The 20,290-nt window shown below is 49.4% G+C and overlaps 1 protein-coding gene across 3 annotated transcripts; it reads left to right on the top strand.

The window, feature by feature from the left end:
• Window positions 1-2,142: 2,142 nt before the first annotated feature.
• Window positions 2,143-20,053, top strand: slc25a35 (solute carrier family 25 member 35). 3 transcript variants are annotated; one of them, XM_069920143.1, is made up of 5 exons: window positions 2,143-2,581; window positions 6,696-6,761; window positions 14,501-14,584; window positions 15,624-15,758; window positions 18,239-20,053. In XM_069920143.1, exons 1-5 carry the CDS (start codon window positions 2,210-2,212, stop codon window positions 18,404-18,406), a joined length of 825 nt encoding a protein of 274 aa, XP_069776244.1. In that variant the 5' UTR covers window positions 2,143-2,209; the 3' UTR covers window positions 18,407-20,053. The 3 variants fall into 3 exon arrangements, with proteins under 3 accessions (XP_069776244.1, XP_069776243.1, XP_069776245.1); XM_069920142.1 differs by having other exon boundaries at window positions 14,501-14,653; XM_069920144.1 differs by lacking the exon at window positions 15,624-15,758 and having other exon boundaries at window positions 14,501-14,653.
• The last annotated feature ends 237 nt before the right edge of the window (window positions 20,054-20,290 follow it).

Raw genomic sequence — 20,290 nt, 5'->3', positions numbered from 1 at the left:
CCTTGGTCTATAAACAGCAGTTCTGGGCCTCCTCTTGCATTTTTCCATTCCAAGGTGCCCTTCGTGCACCCTTTTCAGCATCTCTTGTCACAGTGATTGAGGAATGACAATTCTGTGCTCTCTGAGTAGAAGCCCATTGTCCACACTCAGCTCAGCCCTGATGTTGTAGAGTGGCTGACATTCACCACTAGACCCTCCTTCTTTCAGAACCTTGATGACCTTCTGTAGAACTGTGTCCTTTTCTGTTTCAGCTGTGATCTGCTTAGATTTCATGTCAGATACGGGAAACAATTCAGTGATCAGGTTCACGTGGAGATTCACGTGAATCTCTGTGGAAATCTATGTGCTTCACTCTGCATTGTTGCCCTAGATAGTGCATCAGCCAACACAATATGTTTCCCTGGTGTATGCACCCTCTTGACTAGGGTTCACATGCTTTGTCAACCAACAGTGATTCATGCCCATCTGGGATTACTGTGAACCTGAGGTAGTGCTCTTTAGCTTTCACCTTGATTTTACATGAACCTTTCATGCTGATGCTCTGTCGATTGTATGCTTTGAGCTGAAAAGGATTAGCATGGATGTATGGCTTTATCTTCATTGCCCTGATGTCTCACTCACAGATCAAATTGACCTTGTAAGGAATATTTGTTCCATTTGTATGCAATGACACAGTCCATTTCTCCTGCTTGACTCTGTTCACACTTGGCTGTTTGGTGTCTGTTGGTTTATAATCTTCCTGATGAAAAGTGTATCATTGAGGGCAGTTTCTTCTATAGTGTGTACACTTTCACACTTTCCCTTTGGAAAACATTGCTTTGTGCAATGATTCTGCCCTTTGCACTTATTACAGACATGATTTCATAATTCAGATCATTAACATGCAACAGAAAAAGAAGTGGCCCCCACACCAACCCCTGTGGAAAACCCCTAGCCACTGGAGGCTGACCACAATATGACTGCTGTATTCTGACTCTTTGCTTCCTGCAAATCATCCAAATGCTCTACTCATGCTAGTATGTTTCTTGCTCAATCAGGGACTTGTTTCAGGACATGGACTTGCGCATTTTAGTGATGTTCTTTTTGTTCTCTCTGTATCCCACAGTCAGTTTGTTTACATTCGTTACCTGTTTACATGTTTTACTCTGTTTATTTTTTGCACAGCCAATAAGTGGTAATTCTGCCGCCCCACAGGAAAAAGGGGTCTCAGGGTTATATGCCTGTATGTTCTCCAACAATAAATCGGAAATCTGACAGCAGGCTGATTGACAGGTGTGTGATTGACATGCGCCATGTGATTGACAGCCACGGAATGATTACAGCCGCGGCGTGATTGACAGCCGCGGGGTGATGCGCCGCGTGATTGACAACCGCGGGTGATTGACATGCACCGTGTGATTGACAGTCGCGGGGTGATTGACATGCGCCGTGTGATTGATATCCGCGGGGTGATTGACATGCGCCGTGTGATTGACATCCGCGGGGTGATTGAGATGCGCGGGATGATTGACAGTCGCGGGATGATTGACAGCCGCGGGATGATTACAGCTGCAGGGTGATTGACAGTCACGGGGTGATTGACATGTTCTTCGTGATTGATAGCTGCATGGTGATTGATATGCGCCGTGTGATTGACATCCGCGGGGTGATTGAGATGCGCGGGATGATTGACAGTCACGGGATGATTGACAGTCGCGGGAGACGGACAGTCGCAGTGTGATTGACATGCACCAGGTGATTGATAGTTGCGGGGTGATTGACATGTTCCGCGTGATTGACAGCTGCGGGGTGATTGAGATGAGCGGGATGATTGACAGCCGCGATGTGAGTGACAGTCGTTGTGTGATTGACAGCCGCGGGGTGATTGAGATGAGCGGGATGATTGACAGCCGCGATGTGATTGACAGTCGTCGTTTAATTGATAGCCGCAGGGTGATTGACAGTTGCGGGGGATGGATTCGCAGTGTGATTTACGTGCACCAGGTGATTGACAGTCACGGGGTGATTGACAGCCGTGGGATCCCGGGATCCCCTCACACAGAACCTGCTGTATCTTGGCCGCCCCGACCCTGCTCTCTGCGCTCTGATTGGAAGGTGCGCATCTGGGTGGGGCTTCATAGCGCAAATGCAGAGAGTGGATTGCAGCCTTCGCTCCGCTCAGGGTTGAGGGGGGAACGTCCTCGCGCCGACAGGCCGGTGTCTCCTAGCTATGGACTTCCTGCTGGGTGGGCTGGCCGCTTGCGGAGCCTGTATTTTCACCAACCCGTTGGAGGTCGTGAAGACCAGGATGCAGCTGCAAGGGGAGCTGCGGAGCCGCGGCACCTACAAGGTGCATTACCGCAACGTCTTCCACGCCGCCCACACGATCTGGAAGATGGACGGGCTACTTGCTCTGCAGAAGGGTTTATTGCCCGGCCTGCTTTATCAGTTCTGCATGAACGGCGTGCGCCTGGGCTCCTATGCGATGCTGGACTCTGCCGGCTACACCAGAACGGGTGGCCGGGTCAGCGCAGGCAAGAGCACGGTGGCTGGAGCCCTGGCTGGAGTACTGGGTCCGCTAATGGCTAGCCCCATCTACATGGTAAGCCCATTGTCTCAGTAGGTTAATACCGAGCTCCCCTTCTGCAGGGACTGCTCCCTCCTTGACTCTCTTGTTTACTCCTTCCTCCCCACCAATTGTCTCTGCATCTCCCCCTGTGACCTCGGGAGATGCTCCACTTGCGCCCACACCTCCTCCCTCACCACCGTTCCAAGTGAAGCAGTTTCACTTGTGAATCTGCAAGGGTCATCTACTGTTATCCTGTGCTCTCCTCTCCATCAGAGAGACTGGCTGCAGCCGGGGAGATCGCTTTGTCCAGCACCCTGTCTCCATCTGTTGCAATAGTGTGGATCTCCCAGTGGGCACCCATTTCAATACCCCTTCCCATTCCCTCACTGACATGTCTGTTCACAGTGCCGTGCACTGCCAGACTGAGACCACCCGCAAATTGGAGGAAGAACACCTCTTCTTCTGTCTGGACACCCTCCAACCCGATGGCATTAATATCGACTTCCCTGATCCCACCACCCCCCTTCCCCCTGTGGCTTTCTGTCTCCCCTTTTCTCTCTGTCTCTTTTCACAGAGCCAAAATCAGTTCTAACCTTTCCTCTTATCACACCCTTTTGTTGGTCTGGACCCCTCCCCCAGCCGGCCTTGCCTTTATTCTGGCACCTTGCTCACACCTTGAGGGAGGGCTCAGGCCCGAAACGTTGGCGATATACATTTACCTCCACGTACACTGAGTTCCTCCATCATCTCTGGGTGGGATTTTTTTTTAAACAGTAATTATGCTCCAGCATAATAATGACACAGACAAGATAGGCCGAAAGGCCTTTTTTCCGTGCTGTAATGTTCTATGGTTAAACTCCCGCGGGTTTGCGCAAACAGTTCTCCAGCAAGTTCAGTTCAGAAGCCACTGATCTGGGCTTTTGTTTCTGCAACGGGCAGGTGCTTTAGACCAGGGTTTCCCAAACTTCTTAGCACACGGAATCCTTTTGGGGAGCACTTGGAAATGCCGGAGTGTACAGTTTGCAATACCTGGTATAATTTTTTTTAGAAGCACCGTAAGGAAGTAAATTCCATTCTCCAAGATGAGATTATTTGTTGCCTCTGACTTTCATTTAACAGGAGGAATGAAATTGTTTCTTGTCACCACAGATCTTCCTAATGTTGGACACAATATTAGCTGTGTCCTTCTGCCAGGAGGGGCATTGAGTCGGTTTCTGCATTTTGTGGAACCGTGGAATATCGGTAAAATTTGGCCAGCCCCTTCACGCCGTATTCTCATTGGTTAAAGTTCTGCACCGCTCACATCAAGCCTCATGACGACTATTTCTTTTAAAATCTTGGGGTGAAGCTGACATCCCAGAAATCAGGGCAGGAGAAGTGGGTAAAAGAAGGAAAACTGATTTCAGGTTATTACTCTATAGCGCAAATAAAAGTTCTCACGACTGGAGGGAGAACAAACGCCTTTATTAGCTTATAACTGAGGGTAGGGTCTTACAGTGGTCTTCAGAGGGGCTCAGAGTTGAGGCGGGGAGCCAGGGTTATATATGGGTAGATGGGGACGGAGCCAGCCATCAGCATAACACACTGCCAGTGAATCTCAGTTTACTGCATTCAACCCTTCATGCAGGATTTAGAGGCTGGGGATGAGGCAGAGAACATGGATTTAGAAAAAAAAATTCAGAAAATATAGTTATTTCCAGATTTAAGCGGTCCGGGGGGGTCTGGAGATCCTGGTGGAGCGCCTAAGCACGGGAGGTCCTTGGGCTCCTTGGGTCTCCTGGTCATCTTATGAGGGAGGAGCGGTGGGCAGGGTAGGGTACCAGGCTCTACAGTGGAGGGGGATGCACTTTCCTCCTGAACCGGGGTCCCCCCCCCCCCCCCCACGAGGCCCTGACTGGGGGCGGCCAGAATGAGCTCCGTAGCTCACAGGGTGAAAGGGGAAAGGTTTAGGGGGAACTTCTTTTCTCTTGAATATTTTAATTTTTGATTTTCAAAGGCTCGTACAAATCCAAACAACCTCTTTCAACAATAGTCTATAACATACAGAGTCTATTTTCCCCCTCCCTCCTGTACCCTAATACAACAAAGAAAAGATTATATAAATTAAAGAAATGCAAAGATCCAAATATCGGTGAAGTCACAAACCCTTAAGGGAATGAGAAAAACCCAAAGAAACCGAAAATATGGAACAAAATACAAGAGGCCATCATCTGTGCCACGACCCACTTCCTTGATCTCAATCATTTCACTACTGGCACAGATTGTTCCATTTCCTTGATTCAGAAGGGGTAGAATTATATCTGCCACACCCTAACAAATGTGCCATATTTTCTCATTAAATCGTACGTAATTTTCTCCAGAGGAATGCAACTCTTCACTTCCATATTTCATCGAGTAATGTGTAGATGAGAGTCGGACTTCCACGTAACCACTATACATTTCCCGCCAACCACCAAGGCAGCCTTCACACTGAATTTGGTACTTGGACCATTTAAAACCAACGTTCATGACGTTTCCCAGAAGGTACAATTCCGGATCCCGTGGAAAATTGTAATTCTTTTCCAAATGTCCCCCAGGTCCTCCCAGAAGGATCTCACCTTCGTGCACAGCCAGATTGAGTGGATAATCTCCACACCGCAGCTAAAGCATTCCTGAAATTTCCAATTTAGATATATGTGATGTTTGTGGTGTGAGGTTTGTGATGCAGGTGGGGTGGGGCGGGGGGACTTCTTCACTCAGAGAGCAGTGGGAGTGTGGAATGAGTTACCATCTGATGTGGTAAATGGGGGATCACTCAGATTTTAGGAATAAATTGGACAGATACATGGATGGGAGAGGTCTGGGGGGGTTATGGAATGGGAGCAGGTCAGTGGGACGAGCGGAATAATAGCCAGCACAGACTAGAAGGGCTGAATGGCCAGTTTTTTCGGGGCTGAGGTGTTCCATAGACAGGATGCAGAGTTGGGTGGACAAGTGGCAGTGTAAGGTGATGCATTTTGGAAGGTCAAACCAGAAGGCTGAGTCCAAGGTGAATGGTCGGATACTTCACAGGGTGGATGAATAGAGGGAGCTTGGGGTCCAAATCCCGACATCCCTCAAGGTGGCCGCACAGGTTGATAGAGTTAAGAAGGCCTCAGTGCTTCATTAGTCAGGGGATTGAGTTCAAGAGTTCTAATGTAATATTACAGCTCCATAAGGCTCTGATTACACCACGTGTGGAGTATTGTGTTCAATTCTGGTCACCTCATTACAGGAAGGACATGGAAGCGATGGAGAGGTGGCAGAGAAGGTTCACCAGGATGTTGCCGAGATTAGAGAATGTGTCTTATGAGGCTAGGTTAGCAGAGCTGGGACTTTTCTCTTTGAAGCAAGGAAGGATGAGGGCTGACTGAATAGGAGTTGACAAGATTCTGAGAGGCAGAGACAGGGTGGACAGACAGCACCTGTTTCCCAGGGTGGGCTCAGCAAACGCCAGAGGACGTCTGTACAAAGTGTAGGGAGGGGAGTTTAGGGGAGATTTTTTTTTACAGTGAGAGTTGTGGGGGCGGGAATGCCTTGTCAGGGATGGTGGTGGAGGCAGGAACATTGGGGGCATTTAAAAGTCTCTTAGACAGGCACATGGGTGAAGGAAAAATTAAAGGGATATGGGTGTGAGAGAGGGAAGGATTGGGTTTATATAGGTTGGCACAACATCATGGGCCAAAGGGCCTGAACTGTGCTGGGATATTCCTCATTCTAATAGAAGAAAGGAAGACCCTAGCAATCTTCTCGGCCATTTTGACAACCCTGTGTTTTGACTTCCGATCCGATGCTTTGCAGCTCCTGTCCCACACGGTGATCTAAATCATATGATTCATGGGCTGTGCATGCATAAGTGAGCCGCGGCACAGCTGCAGCCCCCACCAGCTGCAGCAGAGCACAGCTGCAAAGCAAATTCACAGCTTCCGCAGCTGTTGAAAAATCGTCCACAATCCCAACCGATCGCATAGCGTTACTGCGGGTGGTAAATGGCTGCTCCCGTATCTGGGTATTTGCAGTAACCGAACAGGTTGGGGGGGTGGGGGTGGAATGGATGTGGGTGAAAGACAATGGGGAAATTCTCCCACCCACCTCACCATGTATCTGAAGCTCTCGCCTTGTCCTGCAGGTGAAGACTCACCTCCAAGCCCAGTCAACAGCCAACATTGCAGTGGGTCATCAGTACAGGCACCAGGTGAGTGGATGGTTGATGCGCAGCCATGACCCTAAGCCCAAAATATGAAACTGCATCCCTGAACGTGGCGTCCCAGGTAGATCGGGGCCTAACCCTTCATAAATCAAAATGTGGGGCTTTAGAGTGAAACACGAAAGTCTGCAGACGTTGCGTTTATAGTATAACCACACAGAGATGTAGGAGGAACTCAGCAAGTCTCTCAGCATCCATACCTTGGCTCTTTTATGGACGCAGAACATGGGGTGAGTTTCTCCAACATTTCTGTGTGTTTTTATTACTAAAGATATAAGTATAACCAACGTTTTGGGTTTTATTTTTTTACCCTTTAGACCAACAGTGCGGTAACAGGCCATTTCGGCCCACGAGTTCATCCCGCCCAATTTACCTGTACGTTTCGAGCGGTGGGAGGAAACCGGAGCCCCCGGGGGGGGAAACCCATGCAGACATTGGGAGAAACCTCCTTACAGACAGCGCGGGGATTCGAACCCCGGTCCTGATTGCTGGCGTTGTGCTAATGACTACATCAACCGTGCTGCCCAGGAGTTGTACAAGACATTGCTGGAGTATTGTGTGCAGTTTTGGTCACCGAACTACAGGAAGGATATCGATAAGATAGAAAGAGGACAGAGAAGATTTATTGGGATGTTGCCCGGACTTCGAGGAACTGGGTTACAGAGAAAGGTTAAACAGATTAGGACTTTATTCCCTGGACCGTAGAAGAACGAGGGGAGATTTGATAGAAATATTTAAAATTATGAGGGGTGGAGACAGAGTAAATGTAGGGAGGGTGAGATACAAGCCAGAGGACATGAGTGAAGGGTGAAAGGGGAAAACTTCTTCACACAGAGAGTGGTGGGGTTGTGGAATGAGCTGAAGTGGTAAACGCGGGCTCGATTTGGATGTTTAAGAAAAATTTGGACAGTCGTGTGGACAGGTGGAGCATGCAGGGCTAAGGGGTGGGTTCAAGTCAGCAGGACCAGGCAGAATAACAGTTCAGCACGGACTAGAAGGGGCTGTTTCCGTACTGCACTATGCTTCGAAATTGGTGTGGGGTCTTCCATCTCCCTGCGTTGTGGCTCCGGCTGACCTTTACCACGTCCTCCAGCTCGGCTCTCATTAATATTTATAGTCATATAGTTCAACATGGCCATTTCATATCCTGTTTACACCTCATTTCCGCTTCCTCACCACCACCATCCCCCTTTTCCCCATTTTCATCTCTCAGTTTTCCCTTTTTGAACTCGATGTATGACAACACATTTAAAACATAAAATACTTCAACAACTCCCACATCTAATATTCCCTTAACCCCAAATGTCCCCCACCCCCTCTCTGAGTTGCCCCTTATCCCTTGCCGGGCAACCACAACTCCCCTCTCCATTTGGATTGCGAACCTGCTTGCAAGCGTCAACTGATTTTGCAGTAACTGTTATTCTCTCCCCCTCCCAACCCCCTCCAGAAAAGACTTTTTTCTTCACATATAACAAAGTTCACCCTCTTTTCCCCTTTTCTTTCTCTTCTTTAGTTCTTACATACATTATTTTTACATCTTTATATGTATTTTGTCATCGTTCTTCGTTCTTGTTACATCTCTTCATCTCTCCTTCTGTCCTGTAGATGCTCTGCAAATTCTCGTGCTTCCTCCGGATCCAAGAACAGTCTGTTTAGCTCCCCCAGGATAAATATTTTAAGCACCGCTGGATATCTTAACATAAATTTATAACCTTTTTTCCATAGGATCGATTTTGCTGCATTAAACTCCTTCCTCTTCTTTAAGAGCAAAACTTGTCTGGGTAAAAAAGTATTTTTTGACCCTTGTATTCCAATGGTTTTTTGTCTTCTCTAATTCTATTCCTTGCCTGCTCCAGTATATTTTCTCTTGTCATGTATCTCAAAAATTTTACTAAAACAGATCTTGGTTTTTGTTGTGACTGTGGTTTCGGGTCTAATGTTCTGTGAGCCCTTTCTATTTCCATTCCTTCCTGTATTTCTGTCATTCCCAGGACTTTGGGATCCATTCTTTTATAAATTCCTTCACATTTGTGCCTTCTTCATCTTCCTTTAGGCCCACTATCTTTATGTTGTTTCGCCTACTATAATTTTCCATCGTATCAATTTTCTGAGATAACAACTCTTGTGACTCTTTAACTTTTATGTCACTTTCTTCCAATTTTCTTCTTAGGTCGTTCACTTCCATTTCTACAGCCGTTTCTCATTCTTCCACATTTTCTAATCTTTTCCCTATTTCTGTCATGACCAGCTCTATTCTTCTCACTTTTTCTTCTGTACTTTTCATTTCACTAAATTCTAATGTCAACCATTCTTTTAATGCTCTCATTTGTTCTTGAAATTTTTTTTTATCTGTCTACCTATTTTACCTTCTATTTCTCTGTGCAGATCTTGGTCTTCTTCTTCCTCTTCTTCTGTGTCTGCACCTGTGTTTGTGTCTTCTTCTCCTCTTCCTTGTATCTGTGTCTCTTCTGACTTTCCTGATGAGTTGTTTGTCTCACTTTGCTGGGCTTCTTCTTGCTTGGCTTCTTGCTGTTGGTCCTCTTCTTCTGGGCTACTCATCTGTTGGGCCTCCTGCTCCTGTCGCTTTCCTCTTCTTCCAGCTGCGAGCCCTGGTGTCGGGCATCCCTCAGCTGGTTGCGCTGTGTTTGCTCGCTCCTCAGCTGGGGCCCCCTCCCGTCGGTGTTCTCTTTTTCCTTAGTGAGCGCACTGTGCATGCACGACTCCTCTTCTCCATGACGGCTCCCTGTTTCTTCATGCAGATAAGGCCTTCTCCTTTCTCTTCCGGCGTCTTCTTCTTTTTTCCCGGCTCTTTTCTTCTTTTTTTCCCATTGTTTTTACTTTTTCCTTCTTGGGTGCCATTCTCTTTCTTTTCTCCACAACTTTATCTTTTATTTGTTATGTTTTGGGTTTCTTGAATTTTGTATTTTCTTCACTTTACTTCTTTTCTGGAGAGGGCTGGTATTCTCCTACCGGCCACTACTCCATCACGTGACTCTCCCAGCTCGGCTCCCATGATTCATGAGAAGCCACTGACTGTCCATCTTCAACCAGACAAAACAGCGTTTTTCCAGACATGTTACAAATTTACAAATATCTGGTGAAATCACATGTACTGCGTTCAGTTCTGGTCACCTCACTAAAGGAAGGATGTGGAAGCTACAGAGAGGGGGCAGAGGAGATTCACCAGGATGGACAATACGTCTTAAGAGGCAAGGTTCACAGAGCTAGGACTTTTCTCTTTGGAGTGAAGACAAAAGAGGTCTACAAGATTCTGAGAGCCATAGACAGGGCAGACGGCTGGCACCTGCTTCCCAGGGCAGAAGTAGCAAACACCAAAGGATGTCCATACAAAGTGAAGGTTGGGAAGTTTAGGGGAGATGTCGGGGTAAGGTTTTTCCACACAGAGAGTTGTGGGGGCCTGGAATGCCCCGGCGGTGGTGGAGGCTGGAAGAATAGGGACAAGCACATGGATGGAAGAAAATCAGATGTTTATGAGGTAGGCTGGATTTAAAATATAGACAGGTTGGCTTATACCAGTCTATGTTTGATGGTAGTGGGTTAAAGACTGAATGGAAAGGGTCCTTAATAATTATTTGAGCCCTATTTAAGCAACACATCCGGGTGAATTTCATCGATAGATCCCCAGCAATGCTCTTGGCCGTTCTGTATCGCCTTCCGATCCGATGCTTTGTGGCCACCGTCGCACACGGTGATGCAGCCGGGCAAGATGCTCTGCTCCTGTAAAATGTTGTCAAGATGGGGGCCGGTGGCCTTGCCCCGTTCAACCTGATGACATGTAGGCGCCGCTGCTCCCTCCTGACTCCCGAGGTGTTACAGGACAGGTCATCTGTTATCTGTGCACCCGGGAACTTTGCCAGGATGGAACACAGTGATGTGTGAGGGAGAGGGTGGGGAGGACTGTCTTCACTTAGAAATCGCTGACCTTCAGGTCTGTGGGGTCTCGGAGGCTAAGTTCATTCCAAGAAGTGAAGCATAGGATTTGGGGATTCAGGGAATGGGTGTGAAAGCAAAATGCCAGTGTGAGATGGGACAGTGTGGAGGGAGCTTCACTCTTTGTCTGACCCCGGGAATGTGTGATGGGTCGATGTGGAGGGAGCTTCACTCTGTGTCTGACCCCGTGGAGTGTGTGATTGGACAGTGCGGAGGGAGCTTCACTCTGTGTCTGACCCCTGGAGTGTGTGATGGGACGGTGGGATGGTGCAGAGGGAGCTTCACTCTGTGTCTGACACCAGGAGTGTGTGATGGGACGATGTGGAGGGAGCTTCACTCTATGTCTGACCCCGTGGAGTGTGTGATGGGACAGTGCGGAGGGAGCAACTTTACCTCATGTCTGGGGAGAAGGATCGAGGACTGAATGGCCCCAACTTCCGAAAGATCCCTCTTGTGGTCTACGCACAGGAATGCATGCACACAGGCGGCACGCACGCACAAACGTGCACATGCACGCAGTCACACGGATGAGACAAGTCACATCTGGAGCCCAGTTGGGTCGACAGGGTCAGGTGAATGGACGGGTTGGTACCCCCCAAGCTCCAGGGTGTGGGTGCTGGCAATGGAGGGGAATTTGTCCTCACCATCTCATTGGAAGGAAGTGCTCACAACACTATGTCACCCTCAGCACTGTGACCCCAGGCTAGAATATCTGTTGAGGTGCCTTGTTCTGCAAGTCTTCAACACTCAAGCAGCGGTGTAAATGCACAGGGTGTATTGATCTAGGGTGTAGTTCAACCTCAGGACCGCTGACTCAGAGTCATGTTAGCTCTGTTGCTGACGGCATGTTTGCAGTGAGGAAGCTGGGTTCGGGGAACTGGAGAGGAAGTGGATCAGACACTTGTCTTTGCACAAGATTGAACTATCTCTGTTGTGGAGGGAGCTTCACTCTCTATCTGGCCCTGGGAGTGTGTGATGGGACGGTGCGGAGGGAGCTTCACTCTGTGTCTGGCCCCGGGAGTGTGTGATTGGACGGAGCTTAACTCTGTGTCTGACCCCGGGAGTGTGTGATTGGACGGAGCTTCACTCTGTGTCTGACCCCGGGAGTGTGTGATTAAACGGAGCTTCACTCTGTGTCTGACCCTGGGAGTGTGTGATGGGATGGTGCGAAGGGAGCTTCACTCTGTGTCTGACCCCGGGAGTGTGTGATTGGACGGTGTGGAGGGAGCTTCAGTCTGTGTCTGACCCCGGGAGTGTGTGATGGGACGGTGCGGAGTGAGCTTCAGTCTGTGTCTGACCCCGGGAGTGTGTGATGGGACAGTGTGGAGGGAGCAACTTTGCCTCATGTCTGGGCATTTAACCAGCAGCAGGTATCTGTGGAAAGGAACCCTTCTGACCCCATTGTTGGAGCAGTGGCTTCAGGGACACATGGTTGATAGATTTTGGAAGAGCAGCTCTTGACTGTAGTTCCAATTTCCAACCTGTTCATTGACTTATCCCCGTTCTTTATATAACCCACTACCGTGGGTTGTCAGGAAATTTGTAGGTGTTATTGTCGTACCGAGCCAAACAGTCACAGGGAAAATAATGAGTGGAGCAGGGGGCTAGGAATGCAGCCCTGTGGTGCTCCAGTACTGATGGAGGAGAAGTTCTTACCAATCCTCACTGATTGTGGTCTGGAAGTGAGGAAATCCAATTAAACAGAGGGTGTTGTGATTGAGATCTTGCAGTCTGAGGTGTTAAATGCCAAGCTGTCGTCGATAAGGAACATCTTGATGAATACATCTTTGCTGCCATGTGTTCCAGGGCTTTATGTAGAGCCAGTGGAGATGGGATCCGCCGTAGACCTGCTGCTGCAGTTGGCAAATTTGTCGCTCAGACAGGAGCTGATATGCATCCACACCAGCCTCGGTAAACACTTCATCGCTGTTGATGCGAGTGCCATTGGTCGATAGTCCAGGTTACCTCACTCATCTTGGGCACCGATACGATTGGCGCCTGTTTGACGCCTCTGGCCCTGCCGGATTTTTTATACCGGGCCGGGTCCTCCGTCTGAATTGGATGCTTTCCTCAGGCTCGCTCTCCTGAAGGCAACCCGCACGTTGGGACAATTTTATAAAAATATAGACCTACAGCACAGTAACAGGCCCCTCCGGCCCGCAAGCCCGTGCTGCCCAATTGACCTACAATCCCCCGGTACATTTTCAAAGGTGGGAGGAAACCAGAGCCCCCAGAGGAAGCTCACTTTGGCACGGGGAGATGTCTTACCGACGCAGCCGGATTTGAACCTCAGTCCCAATCGCTGGTGCTGGGCACCCCAGTCAGGGGATCCTCTACGGTAAATTATTCTAGAATATTAAATATGCCATAAATATTCTATCCTGATGTACGTCTGTCATTATTATGTTCTGCATATTGTATGTGTCTGTGTGTGGAGAAACACTATTTTGTCCAGTTGTATACGATACTGAACACGGGGGCGGGGCGGTTGGCATAGCGGTCAGCGCCACGCTGTCACACCACGTGACCGGGATTCGAATCCCACAGTGTCATTAAGGAGCCTGTACGTTCTCCCTGTGACTGCATGGGTTTCCTCCCGCCCTTCAAAACATACGGGGTTTGTAGGTTAATTGGACGGTGCATGGGCCGGAAGGGTCTGTTACTGGGCTGTCGGTCTACATTGGAAATTTGAACGCACATGGATGTATAAAGCTGGACAAACCTACATTAGGGAACATTGTCCAAGAGTTAGCAGCGGACATTTCACTGCTGATGTTAATTCTGATGATTCAACTGGAGTTATGTAATGGATAAAGACCTAGATGAGGCCAGATATGGAGTATTTGGTCACCGAACTACAGGAAAGATGTCAATAAGATAGAAAGAGGGCAGAGATTTACTAGGATGTTGCCCGGACTTCAGGAACTGAGTTACAGGAAAAGATTTAACAGGTCAGGGCTTTATTCCCTGGAGTGTAGAAGAATGAGGGGAGATTTGATCAAGGTGTTTAAAATTATGAGGGGGACGGACAGAGTAAATGTCGGGAGGCTTTTTCCACTGGGGATGGGTGAGATACAAACCAGAGGACAGGGGTTAAGGGTGAAAGGGGAAAGATTTAAGTGGAACCTTTGGGGGAACTTCTTCACACAGAGAGCGGTGGGGGTGTGGAACAAGCTGCTTGCTGAGGTGGTGAATGCAGGCACTATTTTCACATCTAAATTTTAAATATTTAGACATGCAGCACAGTAACGGGCCCTTTTGGCCTATGAGTCCGGGCCGCCCAATTACACCCCTTAACCCACAACGTTTCGAATGGTGGGAGGAAACCGGAGCCCCCCCAGAGGAAATCCACAGACACAGGAAGAACGGTCAAACTCCTTACAGACAACGCGGGATTCAAACCCCGATCACTGGCGTTGCGTCAGGCCGATGGGAGGGGCATGGAGGGCTGTGGACTGGGTGCCAATCAGTGGGATGTGGCAGCCTAGAAGGGCCAACGGGCCTGTTTCTGTGCTGTGAGGTTTTGAGCTGGGCAGCCGATAAATCGAACAGGAGTCTGAGGCTGTGGGAGCAGCTGGAGGCGAAACCACAGACACTTGATGACTCTGAAGGGACTCTCTTTTGCTTCTCTTCCTTGTATTGTTAGGGGTGCCTGGCAACGCTCACAGGGACTCTTGGTTTGCCTTGTGGCAAGCAAAAGTTGACTTGTATCGTGAGCACGTGCCAATCAAGGAACCTTAAACCTTCCCAAATTGAATCGTGTTTTCTTCCCTCAGGGAATGATGGATGCCCTGATCAATATCTATCGGCAGCATGGCGTGATGGGACTGTGGCGTGGATCGACCTCCGCAGTGCCCCGGGTAATGGTTGGGTCTGCAGTGCAACTCTCCACGTTCTCCAAAACCAAGCAGGTCACCAGGGACCTGCAGGTGAGCGGAGATAAGCCCGGAGTGGGGGGGGGGGGCCGGGGTGGAACCCGACAGGGGTGGCAAGTGGAGAGAAGGGACCCCATGGTGTTACGGTGGAATGGGGCCAGTGGGACGGAGGGGTGTTACAGTGGGATGGGGGGGTGTTACAGTGGGACGGGGGGTGGTGTTACGGTGGGACGAGGTGGTGTTAAATTGGGATGGGGCGGTGTTTACGGTGGGATGGGATATTAAGGTGGGATACCGGTAATACAGTGGGAAGGGGTGGTGTTACAGTGGGACAGGGTTGATACGGTGGGAAGAGGCGGTGTTACGGTGGGATGGGGTATTATGGTGGGACGCTGGTAGTACGGTGGGAAAGGGTGGTGTTACAGTGGGACGGGGTTGATACGGTGGGACAGGGCAGTGTTACAGTGGGACAGGGGTTGTAACAGTTGGACAGGTGATGTTACGGTGGAACGGGGGTGTTACGGTGGGACAGGGTGCTGTTACAATGGGATGGGGGTGTTACAGTGGGACGGGGAGTGTTACAGTGGGTTGTTACAGTGGGGACAGGGGGTTGTTACAGTGGGACAGGGTGGTACGATGGGACGGGGGTGTTACGATGGGACGAGGGTGTTACGGCGGGACGAGGGTGTTACGGCGGGACGAGGGTGTTACGGCAGGACGGGGGTGTTACGGGGAGTGTTATGGTGGGACGTGGATGATACGATGGGACAGGGGTGTTAAGGTGGGATGGGGCAGTGTTACAATGGGACGGGGGTGTTACAGTGGGACAGGGAGGTTACAATGGGACAAGGGTGTTATGGTGGGACAGGGTGGTATTACGGTGGGACGGGGGTGTTACGGTGGGACGGGGGTGTTACGGTGGGTCGGGGGTGTTACGGTGGGACGGGGGTGATACGGTGGGACGGGGTGTGTTACGGCTGCACTGGTTTGTAACAGACCCCCTAACACCACCTGCCCCCTGCAGCTGCTGCAGCCAGATGGCCTACTAGAACCGCTGGTCGCTGGGATGGTGAGCAGCCTGTTCACGGTATTTGCTGTCACTCCCTTTGATGTGGTCAGTACCCGCCTGTACAACCAGCCTGTGGACCGGCAGGGCAAGGTCAGTCTGACACCTGCAGAACAGTGCTCACTGGCATCCTCTGGCACACTCACTGGAACACACCGGCCATGCTCACCGACACCCCCATCTTGACCACCTCCTCCGGCAGCTCCATCCACACACCCTCTGTGGATAAAAGGTTTCCTCCCCCGGTCCCCTTTAAAGCTGCCCCTCTCCTGAAACCAGGGGTTCAAAACCTTTATTTTCCCATTCATCCATCCCACCTTAACTAATCCCTTACTAACCACAGAGCACCTATGGCACAGGGATCACTTCAGGTGGTGTGTGAGTGGAAAGAAAAGGTTTAAGAACTACTGCTCTACACTTTCCTACCCCTACACCTGTCCAAATCTCTTTTAAATGCCACGAATCGCGGCTGACATATTCATCCTCACAACCCCGTTCTCCTGCTTTCTCCCAGTAACCTTCAACATCCTGACTGATCAAGAACCTGTCAACCTTCACTTTAAACGAATGAACCAAGGTTAGTAGGAAGGTTGGAGGGGTCTTGGATGGAGCTGAATGTCATCGTAGGTTACAAAAGGATATCGACAGGATGCAGAGTTGGGCGGAGAAGTGGCAGGTGGAGGCTGAGTCCAGGGTTAATGGTCAGTTACTTCACAGTGCGGATGAACAGAGGGACCTTGGGTTCCAAATCCCGACATCCCTCAAGTTTGCCGCACAGGTTGATAGGACATTTCAGAAGGCCTATGGGACGCTGGGCTTCATTAGTCGGGGATTGAGTTCAGGAGCCGAGAAGTCATGTTGCAACTCTACAAATCTCTGGTGAGACCAACACTTGTGTTCAGTTCTGGTCACCTCATTACAGGAAGGATGTGGAAGCTATGGCGAGGGGCCAGAGGAGATTCACCAGGATGTTCCCTGGATTGAAAAACATGTCTTCTGAGGAAAGAGCTGGGACTTTTCTCTTTGGAGCATAGAAGGATGAGAGGAGACTTGATGGAGGTCGACAAGATGACGAGAGACATAGGGTGGACGGCCGGCGCCTGTTTCCCAGGGCAGGATTAGCAAACACTAGGGGACATCTGTACAAAGTGAAGGGAGGGAGGTTTAGGGGAGACATCAGGGGTAAAAAACTTTTTTACACAGGGAGTTGTGGGGGACCTGGAACGCCTGGGATGGTGGTGGAGGCTGGAACATTAATTTAACAGACTCTTAGACAGGCACGTGGTTGAAAGTAAAATAGAAAGTTAAAGTGTAGGGAAGGTTTAGTATTTTTTATATGAAATATGAGTCAGCACAACATCTAAGGCCGAAGAGCCTGTACTGTAGTGTTCTATGTTCTGTGATAGTTAAGCAGCTGATCAGATGCTGGACTTCATTAATAGGTTCCATTTAAACCTACCAATAGGGTCCACAGCGGGCCGTAGTACTGTATGCTGTAGGTGCTCTGTGGTTAGTAATGGATTACTTAAGGTTGTATGTGAGCAAGAGACAAAATAAGGTTGAGAACCACTGGTCCAGGGGGATGACGTGAAAATAGAAATTCAGGCCTGGGAGGGAGCCAATACTGCCAGATCCGTGCCAGGAACCTCTCCAGCCTGATTGGTCCCCAGCCCACTCATGTTACAAATGGGGCGAGAATTTGTGCCTCTGGCCTCTTCTGCTCCCCCTCCCCTTGGATCCACATCTCCCTTCTGAAGGACGTAAAAAATAGGAGCAGGAGTCGGCTGTTCAGCCCATCGAGCCTGCTCCGCCATTCAACAGCTGCTCCGATCTCCACCGACCTTCCTTTTCCTCATATCCCTTAATTTCCCCCACTATGTAAAAATCCATCCAACCTTGCCTTAAATACATTTACTGAGGTCACCTCCACTGCTTCAATGGGCAGCGAATTCCACAGAATCCTTCCCCCCTCCCCCGCCCCCAGGAAACACGGTTCCTCCTCATTTCTGCCCTAAATCTACTACCCCGAATCTTGAGGCTGCATCCCCTAGTTCTGGTCTCCCCCACCCATGGAAACAACTTACCGACTTCTGTCTTATCTATCTATGCCTTTCATAAATATGTTTCTTCTCATTCTTCTCAATTCCAGTGAATACAGTCGCAGACAATTCAATAAGCTGAATGGCCTATTTGGGCTCTGATGACTTATGGCTTGTTAGCTTATTACCCCTGTCCCCATCTTCCTGATGTTCAGCAGCCCCGGAGAGGGTCTCTGGCCCAAAATGTCACCGGGCCAGTGCCTCTGACTGCCCACGCGTGGCCAAACACTGCTCCACCCCCACCTTTGGGCTTGCAGGCGGACACCTGGTCTGGAGGTCTGGGTCTTAAGCAACAGTGAGTGGAGTAGAGAGGTCAGGGGCCTGGTGTCAGGTCCACGGCCACTCCCTCAAGGCGTGTCCAGGCCTTTAATGCCATCTCCTGCTGCGTGTCCTGCTGGGGTCCCTTTCTTTTCCCCAGGTGTCTGTGGCCGGTGGTGGGCTGACCCAGTGACCTTCTGCGTTGTCTTCCTCCAGGGCCTGTTCTACGCCGGCAACCTGGACTGCTTCACCAAGACAGCGAGAAAGGAGGGCCTTTCGAGCCTCTACAAGGGCACGGGCGCCTCCTACTTCCGGCTGGGTCCCCACACCGTGCTGAGTCTCTTCTTCTGGGACAAACTGCGGACGGTTTACCAGGAGGGCTGATGTCCCTGCATCCAACCCTCTCCTGTGGATGTGGGACAACCGGGGTGGGGGGGGGGGTGATTGAGGTGGGGAAGCAACTCAGAGGATCGACCTGACAAGAGAGGGGTTCGGTTGGAATTGATCAACGGAGGAGCTGATGATCAAAGTTGGAGCTGGTGGCTTGGAAGTTCCTGTGACTCCTTTGATTTGTGCTGCGTGCAGAGGACTCCCCGTAACTACCGATGACATTCAGTGCGGTAACAGGCCCTTTCAGCCCATGAGCCCATGCTGCACAATTACACCCAACTAACCCCCAGTATATTTCGAGCGGTGAGAGGAAACTGGAACCCCCGGGGAAAACCCACATAGACACGGGGAGAACGTGCAAACTCCTTATAGACAGCGTGGGAATTGAACCCCGGTCCCAATTGGTAGTGCAGTAACAGCGTTGCGCCAACAGTATACATCAGAAGAAGAACAGGATGGGGGTCTTAGACTATAAAATGTCACAGCCCAGCAAAGGCCCTTTGACCCACAATGTTGTGTCAACTTATATTAATCAAGTTTATTGTCATTTGATTGTACAAGTACAACCTGATGAAACAGCGTTCTCCAGTCCTCGGTGTAAAACAAGCAGACACACAACCAGACAAACAATACATACAGGACAAGGATTCATCTACACAAATAAATAATAAATAAATATTGTTTTGTGAATATGAACGTCTCGGATGGTCAGTGTAAGCAGTTCCTTTGGTCGTTTAGCACTCTCACTGCCACGTCAGTGTCTTGCCAAAGAAACTTGCACCATCAGGGTTTTCCAGATGATAACCTCTTTTCGGTCACCAGAGTTCCTTTTTATTTTCCTTATTTCAAGTGAAACATTAGGCAGCCAGTCCTCTTCTCTTGCATGAACCACAAGGGCTTTGACCAGGCTGAACTAAGAATTCACAACCCATCTTCCAAATGGGGATTTTCCACAAGCTTGCAAGCTTGTCCTGTTCCAGTCCCATCTGCTGCTGAACTATCTCTCTCTCTCTCTCTCTCTGGCTGTTTGACTCTCTCTGCTTGCAAAACCACATGACCCACTTAGTACAGTAATCTGCACTCAGACAGATTGTGGCTCCAAAACTAATCTCCCGAGTTCTTTCATCTGTTGCTTTTCAAAGCAACAATCCATTAGTGAAGTCCCCAAAGTTTTTTTCAAAGGCTCTTGGAGCCAGTATGTCTGGCTTGAGCAGAGCTCCAATATTTTAAATGAGATCTGTTCTGAAGTGTTTGTATGAGACCTACACTAACCCAATTTATTTCCTTTAAAAAATATCTATTTACAATCTAAAATACAACATAATCTGTCACAGTGGGACGAGGCAGGATAATAGTCCAGCACAGACTAGAAGGGCTGAAAGGCCTGTTTTCTCTGCTGTAACTTTCTATGATCCCATTTAATCATTTATAAGAACAGGGTCAAGAACACGAAGCGTGAAGCTCGTTCCAAGTGAATACAGTAACCTCTTGCCGAAATTGTAACCATCTTGATTTGTTACATCAGGATCAGAATTTATTGCAGTGAACTGTGTCATGAAAATTGTTGTTTTGTGGCAGCGACACAGGTGTAAATGTTGCTATAAAATAAATCTTAAAAATAAATGAGTTAGTGCAGAAAGAGAGAGTGAGGCAGTGTTTCTGGTCATTGTCCATTCAGGAATCTGATGGCGGAGGGGAAGGAGCCGTCCTTGGGCGTACCTCCTTCCCGATAGCAGCAGAGTGAAGAGGGCCTGGCCCAAGTGATGAACAACAGGAATCACCCAATGATCGATTCTGTGCCCCACTCCCGCGCTGACGTGTATGTCCACCGCCTTGTGCGCTGCCAAACCAGGGCCACTTGTAAATTCTAGAGAACGC

Source organism: Narcine bancroftii, chromosome 2, assembly GCF_036971445.1.
Source record: "Narcine bancroftii isolate sNarBan1 chromosome 2, sNarBan1.hap1, whole genome shotgun sequence".
Classification (NCBI taxonomy): domain Eukaryota; kingdom Metazoa; phylum Chordata; class Chondrichthyes; order Torpediniformes; family Narcinidae; genus Narcine; species Narcine bancroftii.
Note: the sequence above shows the minus strand (reverse complement) of the source record. Positions and strands in the feature narration are given on the sequence as shown.